The sequence below is a fragment of the Clupea harengus genome, chromosome 1, assembly GCF_900700415.2.
Source record: "Clupea harengus chromosome 1, Ch_v2.0.2, whole genome shotgun sequence".
Lineage (NCBI taxonomy): Eukaryota > Metazoa > Chordata > Actinopteri > Clupeiformes > Clupeidae > Clupea > Clupea harengus.
The window spans coordinates 21,191,198-21,204,113 of NC_045152.1; the positions used below are offsets into that span (position 1 = coordinate 21,191,198).

The window sequence follows — 12,916 nt, forward strand, 5'->3', positions numbered from 1 at the left end:
TTGACTGAATATCAATGTGTTTCGTCTAAAAAAATGTGAGACAATGGTTGCAAATGGACGTATTGTAATGTTGCGAACACATACCGACACATACCACAATAGTTTACCATTACTTTTGACATGGCACTCTGCTCGGGCTACTGAAAATATGGGGTCTTTCTTTAAACTAGTGGTGCTGGCGCTTACCGTTTTTTGTGTGTTGGGATGTGGAGAATGTTCATTGGCTCAGATAGACTTAACCTCAGCGACTGAACGAATAGGGGGCGGCGCTTCTTGCACGTACACGTGCTTTAGGGGAATGAAAACAAGAGAAAGGTTGAACCTCTGAAATTACACACATTTGAGGAACACATCATTGAAAATACATCATGCAAAGTAAAGACTTCAAAGTTGAGAATCGGTCTTTTAATTCATCCAATCATACGAATTATGAACACAACTGAACACTCAAGACAGCCTGAACACACAGTTCCAGTACACAACAGATGAAAAATATGCTACAGCAACATGGAAGAAAACCTTGAACCACCAACATGTAAACATTTTTCAAGCAAAATCACTGATTGTATGGAGTAGCAAAACATTTCCCACTCAAAACATAGTCTTAACTATATGTCTACCACATTAAACACATGACTGAAATGTGTTACAAAGAAACAGTTTAAACTCAAAATCTATATGAACAATACTGATGGATATGCTTGCCTTTATAACACCCCAAAATACACTACACCTTCAAAGGGTTTTTCAAAAAGGAAAGAAAATGTCAAAACCACCAAAAGTTTAAGTGCTGACAAAAAGCAGTATGTTTACCCTCTGAGAATGCAGCCCTGATGTACACTACCCTAAAGCCAGAGTTGTGAAAAATACATACAAATACGCATATTGTTTTACAAATGCAACAGCCGAAGTGAACATCGTAACAATGACAATAAAGAACCAAATATGACTTCTCACTTGCTCCTCCAAAATGGCTGTACTGAAACTATGGTCCAGATCTTCCATCTGTCCTTCCCAAACAACCATACCGATACAACTCAAACTGGCAATCTAAAAATAAAAAAAAGTGCATCTCAAACCCTGAAAAGACACCTCTAACAATTATTAAATATGTTTTATGAAACGTCCCTTTCATATTTTTGGCTTTTAAAAAGAACATCATGAACAACAAGAAAAAAAATGAAAAAGGCACCAAAAATGCGGGTCTGTAGGTATAGTAGCACCATGGCTACAGTAGGTTGCCACAGGTTCCACATATGTTCACCTATGAGGAAGCTCCATTACAAAGCACTGCTCATCACAGGCCCTTCATTGCTCTCCAGTTTGTACTGGATAAATCATTTGAGAAAAAAAAAAAACACTACATTCCAGACAGTTTAACAGAATACTCAAACATTTAAAAAAAAGAAAACGACTCATACCACATACTCTTCAACAATTGAAACGTTTTTGTAGGTTTGGCCAGGGTTTGCTACTCAGGCTAATGGAGAGACACAGCTTCTCTGTGTCTTATCCATGACATTCATAACTGCGAACTGTGAACGATTAGCTTATGGTTACAGGTGAACAGGGAAAGATACCGAATAAGCTCAATAGACAGCAAAGCCTGAACGAAACTCACCCTCTTAATTATGCACCACCTGTTTTGAACTAGCACAGAAGGGTGTTAACAATGTCAGAGAAAAATATAAAATACTCAGAGTGGAGCAAGGTTTGTGAGATTTGGGGAAGCCCTCTTAAAAAACAATAGCAGCCCAGTCCATGTATTTGCAGAGAGGCCAGTTTGCTAGTGCAGGAGTTTCATAAGAGGCTCTCAGTCTGCCAGTCTGTGACTCTTCCTGCTGGATGAGCTGAGTGCATCACCGTCTTCAGTCCTGAGGTTGCCATGACAGCCTGACTTCACGTCACGAGGTCTGGTCTACCGTTTGCTATGTGCCAAAGGGATAACCAGGCCACATGTACTGTATGCATTTGACCGTTTGAGAAATATAATGCTCTACTACAGAAAATGACACAGTGGCACAAAAGCATCTGTTCTTGCCTTACTGAAAGGCCAATTCAGTAATGGTCCTCTCAGATTTCAGCTGAGAGTGACAGGAATCAACATCCAATCTAGAGCACAGAGAACGGACACAAGGAGGTTGTCCTGAGAACGATATACCGTCTAGTGCTTCAACACTGTGTGTAAAAAAATCTTCCATGTTTCCATTAGCCGTGCTGCTGCTTGTGATTGTTTTTTTTTTTAAATGCGTTTTCTCCTCTATAAGGTTTAATATATTTTTTGGGAGCAACAATTTATCACTAGTGATCCAGATGTCCGTTCGTATGTGTATACATTTAAAAGCTCTGTGAAAAAAAAGAGGAGAATATCATCTTTCATCTGTTGTCCATCAGTTCACTACTGTTCCAGTTGTGGTCGATTCCCTGCTACATGGTTGAGCTGGTGGGGCCCTCTGGGAGGGGCCCACTCAGGTACCCACCAACAGCATGCCCTGATGCTGTGCAAGGGGTGGGGCTTTGTCCTGGGCAGCCAGTGACGGGTGAGACGGAGAGGCCGCGAAAGAGCAGGTCCATGGAGGGGAGGAGGGGTTTCAGAAGACTGACGGGGCAGAAAGCGGAGCCTCCGTGTGGGGTGAAGTTCACTTTGTTTGGGTCGGGACAGGAGGGTAGAAGGAGGGGTTCCCCCTGAGAGGAGGCTCTGAAGAGGGGGACACAACAGTCAGTGAGGAGGGGGTTGGTAGAGGGAGAAAGGCAGAGACACATTGACAGCGATGGAAACTGGTGAGTGAGCTGACTGTCAAAGTAAACATTTTTATAAAACTACTGAATTCAAATATAGTCCTGTGATGGCCTACTCACTACCTGTTTTTCCTTAGTAGCTGTGGCCAGAGTATGATTATATGGTGAAGTTATGAGTAATTATTGTGTGTGTGTGTGTGTGTGTGTCTGTGTGTTACTCACATGGCCTCGTCCCACACGCGCACTTTCTCGCAGCCCTCTGGGGGCTCCCTCTGGAAGGCGTAGGTCTTGTTGGGCCGGGGGGAGCACGAGGGCAGGAAGGAGGAGCACAAGGGCAGGAGGGAGGAGGGCTGCACCTCGTCAGGGGGCGGAGAGGGGGAGGGAGTGGGGCTCAGGGTCACACACTCCACCATGTCTGAGGAAGGCACATCAACCCAAACATCAATACCCGTTACACCATAGACATATATATATGTAGACACCGCACTGCCTGCTAAGGCCTGTTGCTGCAAAACATCGACACATCTACCATATTGATCAGGCAAAAAACTACTAAACCAACGCAAGAGTGGGGAGCTGCATTTTCTCTGGCTAAAAAAACACTCTTCACATGCACATGTACATGCACATTTCCCAACTGATTTCCATAGATGTTGTTTGATGTATATGTCTATGCATTACACTCATCAGCACCGGGCGCACACAACCCCTGAGTGACAATCAGTCTGCCAACAGGAGAGCTCTCCTCTCACTCACCGGGGTCAGCCATTGGACAGGGGGAGTGGGAGGGAGAGAGCTGGGCGGGAGAGGGGTCGCTCTGCGAGCCGCTGCTGCACCTTTGGGATGGGACAGGGGCGCGGTGGCCATCTGGTACCTCCAGGATCTAGCAGGTAGGAGAGAGACCGAACAGAGTCACAAAAACAGAGCCACGCAAATCTGCTTGGTTTTGCGACACACACGTGCTTCTAATGCCACACTGGCAAAAGCCAAGCGGTAATGTTGCACATCTTGTAAACAAGTTGTCAACTGTATCCCAGACAACACCTTGTTTGGCATGTGTCAACCATGCCGAAGAGTTATGGCGGTTACAGCTGCCGAAGAAAAGAGACAAGCTCGTGACACCCAAAGAGGGCTATTGGGTCACAGGAGAGGATGGACAGACACGCATGGTGGAAAAGCCAGACAGCTCACATCTAGACCCTGTCTGGAGAGCTAAGTGCGCTCCTTCCTTAAACAGCCCTAACCAGTCCTGCTGTTCATTGTGAGAAGTGAGTAGAAACAAACACACATGAATCACCATAAAAGTACAAACATCAGTGGATTTCAACTGTAGGCACTGGTGTGAAGGGGATGTTCCATTCTCCATTCTATTTGATGTTCAGTTAACATCCCTGGAAGTGCACGGGAGTTTTTACAAGTACTGTGTGTGTGTGTGTGTGTGTGTGTGTGTGTGTGTGTGTAAATTCACCTGGTGCTGTTCCTCTGGGGTCTCGGACACAAACACTCCCTCCAGCTCTAGGTTGAGCCCCTCCACGCTTCGCCTCAGCCGGGGGGCCAGGCGACTCAAGGGGGTCAGAGGACCCGTCTGTGCGGAGGAGAGAGACAGAGTAAGACTGAATGCACAGGATAATCTGTGTTTATGTGAGTGTGTGTGCATATGCATACAACAGCATACCTGGGTGAATGGATGCGTGTCTTTTTGTGTGAGCTATATGAGAGTATTTGTGTTTGGAATTTCTGCTTTTGTAAATTTGTAACATCAGTCATAACTCAATGATATTATACAGTATATATGATATATATATATATATATATATATCCCATACCTCAATCAGCCTGTGAGGAGGTGCATATAATATAAAAGTGCACATGTTAGCTAAATTAGCACATATGTGAGTGATATGTATGTGTGTGTTTGTGTGCACACAAGGATTGTGTTTGTATGTGTGCCAGGGTATGTAAGTAAGTGAGATGTCAGCTCTATGACAGAAGATCCTATAAAAAGCCAGGCCATTTTTAAATCTCTGTTGCGGGGCTAATCAACAGAACAGCGGTTAAAGAACGCACACACGCACACGCACACGCACACGCACACACAGACAGACACAGACACAGACACAGACACAGACACAGACACAGACACACACTCAGTGCTGGCATACCTGTGTGGCTCCAGGGGCATGGTTGCCAGGGAGTGGGTGGGCGGGCCTTTCACTGCTCCCTGCTGGAGGGGCGTGTCTGGAGCGCTTCTGTAGCGAATGGCGTAGCTTGGCTACCTATGGGCGGCAGGGAAAACCAATCAGTGAGGAAGGGGCGGCAGGGAGAACCAATCAGTGAGGAAGGGGCAGTACTGCACAACAAGCGGTACAAGTCCCACCCAACAACAGTTAGCTGCTTCTGGTTTGGCAGGTGTGCAATTTCCATGACTATGTTTTAGTCACGCTATACTGTACTACTCCATGCAAAGCTGAGCTTCTGCTTTTATCTCCCAACACATTTATAGGTGGAGATTCCCAAGCTGGGCTACAAAACATCAGGCCCATTCGGGGTAATGATCTGCCCCATGCTTTGTTTTTTATATGTCAATACAAGCTAGATGACATTCAGTATATGAATGATTGGCCTGGACCAAACTTCACTGTTTGATTTTTAACTGACCTCCTTAACTAGGTCTCTTATCTGATTGTTTAACGGGACGTCCTGTCTGTATCAACAAACTGTGACAAGGGGCTCACTGTGATAGTGGATTTCATGTGTTCATCACCAATCTCTTCATTTGCTAACAACGGTACCTATATCCAAATGGCACAATATAGATTAAACGGTACTGAAATGTAACAATGTAACGCCACAAGCTTTAACTATGCCTTGTTTTAAACTAGCATACCTTGCTATTCCTGTTCAAGGGTAGCACAACTCTCCCTGTGCCATTTCTAAGCCTATTGTTCATGGTTACTTATAGCTCTGTGTCAGCACAGAATTAAAGTGTTGTTGAAGTATTCAAGAAATAAAGTTCTTAATGCGATCATTATTCATTATTCTGAAAACACTACCACTATAATCACAGCACACCGCCAGTGCTCACCAAATGGGATTAATTCATAATCCTCCAGTCAAAAAACATTTTAGCAAACATAAACATGTCACTAAGGAAGAGCTGTGTTTACTTGCATATTTCATTACTGAATAAAACAGCCAAATGTAATGGAGGTGTTTCAGCTGTCAAAAGTAATATTGTTGAGTAAAAGCTTTTAGCCTCAGATTGAGCACTGGGCCTGGAGGAGGACCCTGAGGGGAGAAACTCACCTCTCTAAGGTGCTCTGCACTGCCCCAGGATGCTGAGCGCTTGTGGCCTCCACCTCCTCTCCTCCCCCTGCTGTCCTCTGCCCAGGAGCTGGGAGTCTGCGGAGAGATGGAGAGAGGGACAGAGAGAGTTAATGACACAGAGAAAGAAAAAGAGGGTGCGAGTGAGAGACAGAAAAGTGAAAGGAATCATTTAGGTAATGTGTTGTTTTTCAAATCTTGGTTGATGGTTGACACAAAGGTCAGACTGTCATGTAAGACACAGAGAAGGTCTCGCCAGGTTTTCACTCGACACATGCAGTAGACCAGCGGATTTCACAAATGAACCAAACTGCCTTGTTGAACTTCTGTGCTTGGTACCCATTCCTGGTGCCCACAGACCAAAGCCAGAGGTGAACTCACTTTTTGGTTCAGGATTATTCATACAACTGCATGCAAATTGAAGAGAGACAATCTGAATTTGTGAACTTCGGATGCATGATCTGAGTGTTTCCAAACAGATTTGGTTTGATACTGAACTTCAAATTCAGTTAAAATTCATCTTCATAACACAAAATATACCGATGCATATGAATATGAGGACCTTATTTTGGTTCTGTCCATGTAATGTCTAACGAGAGGACTTTTAGAGAAACTATCTGTTGGTTTTCCCCTAACCTCTCTGATGACAAAAGGGCCCAATATGTTACATGTGAATTTAGGACAAAAGTGACAGTTTCGTGACAACACACACCTGTTTCACACGCACAGCTGTGTCAAGACACATATACACACAGTACTGATCAAGATATGCCTGCTGCCTATTTTCACAACAACACACAACTGCACTCAAGCACAGAGTTAGCAGACAGTCTGTTAAATTCATTCATGCATTTAAAGCAGAGAGAGAGAGAGAGAGCGAAAGAGAGGGGGAAGGAGAGAGAGAGAAAAAAGACCAGTGATGCCTGTGACATACCGACATAATCAGTCCTCTCCCCACAGGCCCTCCCCCGACACCAATAGGAACCAACTGGAGCAGGTTTTCCCAGAACAGGGTCTGCGCTGCCTGTTGCCCAGGCAAGGCTTCTGCCTCTCCAGTCCTGTGTGTGGCTTGTTAAACACTCCTGAATGCCACTTCTCCAGTCCTGTGTGTGGCTTGTTAAACACTCCTGAATGCCACTTCTCCAGTCCTGTGTGTGGCTTGTTAAACACTCCTGAATGCCACTTCTCCAGTCCTGTGTGTGGCTTGTTAAACACTCCTGAATGCCACTTCTCCAGTCCTGTGTGTGGCTTGTTAAACACTCCTGAATGCCACTTCTCCAGTCCTGTGTGTGGCTTGTTAAACACTCCTGAATGCCACTTCTCCAGTCCTGTGTGTGGCTTGTTAAACACTCCTGAATGCCACTTCTCCAGTCCTGTGTGTGGCTTGTTAAACACTCCTGAATGCCACTTCTCCAGTCCTGTGTGTGGCTTGTTAAACACTCCTGAATGCCACTTCTCCAGTCCTGTGTGTGGCTTGTTAAACACTCCTGAACCCCACTGAGTGGTTAGTCAACGTCGCAGTCCCACTTCACAATCTAACAGACAGGAGGGTTACTCAGCAGAACAGTAGATGCCATCGGCAGGTCCTTCCTTCTCTTCTCTAGAAGTCTATCTTGACTGTTTGCCACTGAGATCTTCAGTCCGGTCCTCTTTCACACAATTCCTCTGCCCTGGGTCTGCTCCCCGGTGTCCAATCACAGATGGACCAGTTGTGGCCAAGTCCACGCCGGTAATGACAAAAAAAAAAAAAAAGAAAAAAAAAATACACCAACTCCTCTCCTCTGATTCTTTTCTCCCTCCTTCCCTCCCTCCCTCCCTCCCCCTCTCTCTATCTCTCTCTCTCTCTCTCTCTCCCTGCTGAAGTGTCCAGTCAAAAATACCTTACGGTTTTGAATAGTGAGGTCATGAAGCACTGCAGTGGAGTCGTAAATGTGACACACACATTAACATGACAAATACAACCGGTCACTGTGCGCCCCCTCCACACATCTCTACCCTTGAGGAAACCGAAGGAGTGAGCCACCCCACCCCCTCCTCTGCTCTAGCGGTTATGTGAATGTACACCATCATGCGCCCCCCCTCCTTTTCTACTGGCCACCCTCAGATCTCCGACCCCCCCCCACGCACCCACCCACCCCCCAATGACTGCCACTCCAGGATCACGGGACCCGGTCCTATAAACAGCCTTGTACTCACAGTCCCAGGAGACAGGCGACGGGGTGGATCAGTGTAACGTTTCACTCAAATTTCCCCCTGCAGGGTGTGAAACTGTGTGTGTGTGTGTGTAACAGAGAGACTGCATGTGTGTGGATGTGTGTGTGTGTGTGTGTGTGTGTGTGTGTGTGTGTGTGTGTCTGTCAGTAACAGAGAGGCCGCATGTGTGTGAGAGTGAGAGAGAGGGAGGAGAGGGAGGGTGGTGAAGACAATGGCATGTTGAGTGGGTGGCTGGACAGTAGAGAATGTGTCTGGGTGATGTGTAGTGCGTTACACAAGCAGACGCTTTTGTGTGGCGTGTGGAGACTGAGTGACAGGGCGCTTGGAGCAGAGGCAGGAAGGATGGGGCTGGGGCAGGGGGGGGGGTTGTTGTGTTAGACATGGCTGATGGTAAGATGCGGGTTAAGCTAGGGTAGGGTAGGGTCGGGTCACAACGAACAAAACAAAACCGTCTCCTCATTTGGCAGCCCTCCAAGTAAGCCTCAACAGCTCTGCTGCTGCTTCTAAGAGGCACCTGCAGACTGCAAACTACAGACACACTCAATGCAACCTCGCCCTCTGTTCAGTCACCTCTTTCAAAGCAAAAAAACAAAAACCACTCAGCCATGTACACACTTCTAAGAGCCCCTATGCTGCAGATGCCATGTTGGAGCCATAGCTGCCATGATGGGACACAAAATGGCCGGTCGGTCACTGCACTGGCTTTTCAGTTTCACACAGGCCATCCGTCCTGGGGCTTTCCCGTCAAGGATTGGTGATCACACTTGGATTAAGCATCAATAAACGCAATAACGTGTGCTATGTTGTAACACATAACATCCATGAAGGATCAGTAATTACACTGTGAGCCAATGGGAGCTCTCTTTGTGCTACACATTGCTTCGGGTAAACTATCTGAGAAATAATTTTATAATTATAATTTAATTTGTAATTTTTTTTACATGTGAATATCACAAACAGAGCAATTATAAGGAGACGTATGGATCCTTCCAGATTGCTAGCTAGCTCTGTGCTGCCATCTTCACAGTCAGTGAAACAAAGTTTTGCAGTGGACTTTGATGACTAGTATCTGGTAGCAGGGATTCATTTGACTAACTGACTGGTCATTACAGGCACCCACACCCAACTGTCATAGTGACAGTGTTTGAAATAGCTGAAACAGTTGAAAATGTTCAGTGTAGTCTACCACTTGATTAAAAGCCATTTTGTATACCCCAGATTGCAACATTGCAACAGGTAGCATTGCCTTAAAGAAATCTGAAGAGCCACATCAACAGTAACATTAATTTTTTTTTTTTTTAAAAAACACTCACTTGGTGGTAGCTTGTGAGCGTGTGAAAAAAAGAAATCCTCAAGATTTTTGAAATGTGTCTAGGTATATACACCTTTTCACTCACCACTTTGGCCAGCAATAAAAAAAATGTCCTTTGTGCAGCCCTCCATTATCCATGACCTTGAGCAAGACCCACTAGGTAATCTAGGACACTAGATTCAAGACCCACTAGGTAATCTAGAAGGACACTGGATTCAAGCTGTGTCTCAGATACGACTCCAATTCATGTCAGAAAACACCACTATAGGGTTACTGTTACGCCTGCACTTACCGAACCATTTCCACAAAATATCTGTTTCACATCTGAAATGTATAGCATCATTTGAGTCAGGGACGGTTAGTGCTCTGTGTGCCATCAACACTGTGTTTACTTGTCTTCCGACATTGTGAACGAAGCCTTGCTAGTAGTAAAATGTACTGGTCATGTTAAGGCATAAAAGGCAGCCTTGCTGGCATTTGTCAGGGCAACAAAGGAGGTATTTGTCAGGTACTAAAGCAGGTGATTGACTTAGGATGTATTCCTGACCTGTGTGGCCTTATCATTATCGCTGGTGATGTGCGGCCCCTCAGGCTCCTTGGGCCACTGGCCCTGCAGGTAGGGGCCCACCAGTGTGTCCAGAGACAGCGTCCGATGGAGAGACGGCTTTGGAGGCCTGGACTTATTCCTGTCTGTTGGGCAAAGACAGAAAAAGTGAGCTGTAGGCTATAAAGAACGGCGGTATGTTTGACAGGACATAGAGGTCAACCTTTCCTCTATATGTAACCTGCTTTATTTACCGGTTTTATGCATGCATACCTTCAAGGGTATATGAACATTCTTAAGCGAATCGGACCATTTTTACTGGTAACCTTTAGGACAAAGACACTACCCCTGACAATAGCTGTATAGTAAGTTAACAGCTGGTTCCACATTCAGCCTAAACCGTTCCCCATGTGGTGTGGGAGCACAGGTAGTGCTGTGCGCTGCTGGCAGGTGGAACTTTTCCATGTGACGGCCGACAGGGGAGGAGGGGCAGTTACTCAACACCAGGCAAATGCTTCTGTTTGGCCTTTTCAGCCCCCACTCCATTTCTCCACAAACACACACAATCACCACAACTACCTCCCTCCCTCCCCCCCTCATACGACCAAACAAGACATCAAAATAAACTCAGTAGCCCCGAGCGTAGGGTTACGCAGCGATGGGAGTCTGTGAACAGCCAGCGACGTGATCCAGAGGGTCAAGGAAGTGGCCTTGACTCCCAGCCTCGCGCTCAGTGTGTGGCACATGCCAGGGTGGTCAGGAGGGAAGACTCCGCTATGTGGGAAATGCTCAAGCATCTATGTCAGATATCTCAAACGCTTGTTGGCACGTTGGTTTTGATTTGCTTTTGTTGGACTGAATGACATATTATTTTATTTTTTTTTGCATCGCTAACACAACAGCCTCAGGCAGCTGGTAGGCTACTGAAATGAGGATACAATGAATTGTGGTCAAAATGGCTACTAGTCTGTCAGCAACTGAGATGACATACAGGACCATATATTTTATATTGATGATGCAGTCAGTATATGACTGGAAACTACTTGCAAGATCTGGTGTGGGTTGGGATGAGTTTCCTTTTGGTGAGATGAATGTACAAATAGGTCCACGTACCATCATTGTTACCATAACCATTTATACTAAATTGCAGACTACTACAAACAATTGTATGTAGTTGAAAGGGGTGCTCGTGAATGCAGAACTGGATAGACTGGGAGCTCATGTTAACTTCTAGTACTTCAACACTAATTTGACATCAGACACACACATTCAGACACACACACACACACACACACACACACAAAGATCACCACTTGGTTCCAGGGTGGGGGATGGATGGTTCAGGCCAAACATTCTTGTGGTGAAACTACTTTGTTGATTTGCAATGGAATAAATGCATTAGCTACCACTCCACACACACATTTATCAATTCTCATATCAACTTTCAAGCAACGTTGCCATGATTAGTTGGAATCTAAATACAGGAGGAAACACAAAAACCCATATCTGAGGCATACATTTTATTTCAGGACGTCTCAAGTAGTTCTGATCAATATTGCAATCGTATTTACCTGTCTTGGCATCTTTAGAGTGTGGCTGTGCTTTGTTGTGGAGCTGGAAAGGAATTGTGGCACGAAGAGGCAGCAGACCAGGGTTACCTCCCCGCACCATTCCGTGACTACACGACATCCCAAGTGGAGTAAGTTACAAACCCGTCGACAAGTTCCACGTACAATTGAGAAGGCAATGTAAGTGCCTCCCGAGCGTTAACAGCTTATTTGCGAAGTGACAAGCGTTCACTTCATCTGTTAAATCATTTCTATTATTTTCTATTAAGCGAGATTCTGTCCTTGACAAAATCAGCTTCCAAACTTGAGAGCTAACGTTAACGTTAACTTGGCTAAGTAATCTCGCTAGCTCTCAGGCTAGCCAACTTCTTTGTGATTGTAGCGATAGATTTTCACTAAGTTTTACCTGGTACGAAGACTCAGTTGTAACAATACTAATACCTATGGAAATTACTAGGAAAAATCGGATTGATTCACTCTCAATCAGTTTTGAATTCTGTGAAATTCCAAGGCAGACATCTATCCACTGTAACGTGTAGATACGGCCAGTACTACAAACTCTACACTGACAAGTTTCATACACATACACACACTCGTGTCCAATTTACTCACAACGGGGCGTGACTAGAGGCATACTTTACATATGGTTGGTTGATGAAAACACTACTTTGGTGCTATTGGCTACTACCGAAATCTGTCATTCATCATTGTCGGTAGCCAGTCCCAGTGTCAGCGCCATAGCCCCGCCTACGCTGTTAAAAACCCATTGCAAAAAAGTTCCATAGAGTTTCATAAGGGTTCTGTACCAAGATCTGCAAGATGTATGAGATCAAAAAATGATTCAAATAGGCGGCAAATACCGCAAAAAAAACAAAACACAAATGTTGGAGGGCTGGAGAGTTTTGAATATGGCCCTCATTTTATAGTGAATTTTGCCAGACCCAGGCCTAACGAAGAACACTTGACAGACCCACACATATTCCAGACTTGTAGTGGATGAGGCCTCAGGTCTTAGGTCTAAGCAATGCAGGCCACACAGCACAGTTACTTCACAACAAAAGCGGAATTCTAGGCTTTTTTATATACCCGAAACATAAAACCAAAAATATAAAAATTGTGACCAGTTTTTTTAAGACTCTACACATCAAACGTATTTCAAGAGTATTTCTCGAGAGCGGATTGAGAGAAGATTGCAGAGACGAAATGATCCACTAG

General features: G+C 45.1%; 1 protein-coding gene across 2 annotated transcripts; it reads right to left on the minus strand.

The window, feature by feature from the left end:
• Nucleotides 1-390: 390 nt before the first annotated feature.
• Nucleotides 391-12,529, minus strand: fam117aa (family with sequence similarity 117 member Aa). Of its 2 annotated transcripts, XM_012825951.3 has the most exons (8): nt 11,705-12,529; nt 10,137-10,279; nt 6,046-6,141; nt 4,902-5,015; nt 4,208-4,324; nt 3,496-3,622; nt 2,962-3,154; nt 391-2,698 (listed from the first exon to the last, which is right to left on the minus strand). In XM_012825951.3, the coding sequence occupies exons 1-8, from the start codon at nt 11,820-11,822 to the stop codon at nt 2,428-2,430; spliced, it is 1,179 nt and encodes a 392-aa protein (XP_012681405.2). In that variant the 5' UTR covers nt 11,823-12,529; the 3' UTR covers nt 391-2,427. The 2 variants fall into 2 exon arrangements, with proteins under 2 accessions (XP_012681405.2, XP_012681406.2); XM_012825952.3 differs by lacking the exons at nt 10,137-10,279; nt 11,705-12,529 and adding an exon at nt 6,998-8,388.
• Nucleotides 12,530-12,916: the final 387 nt, after the last annotated feature.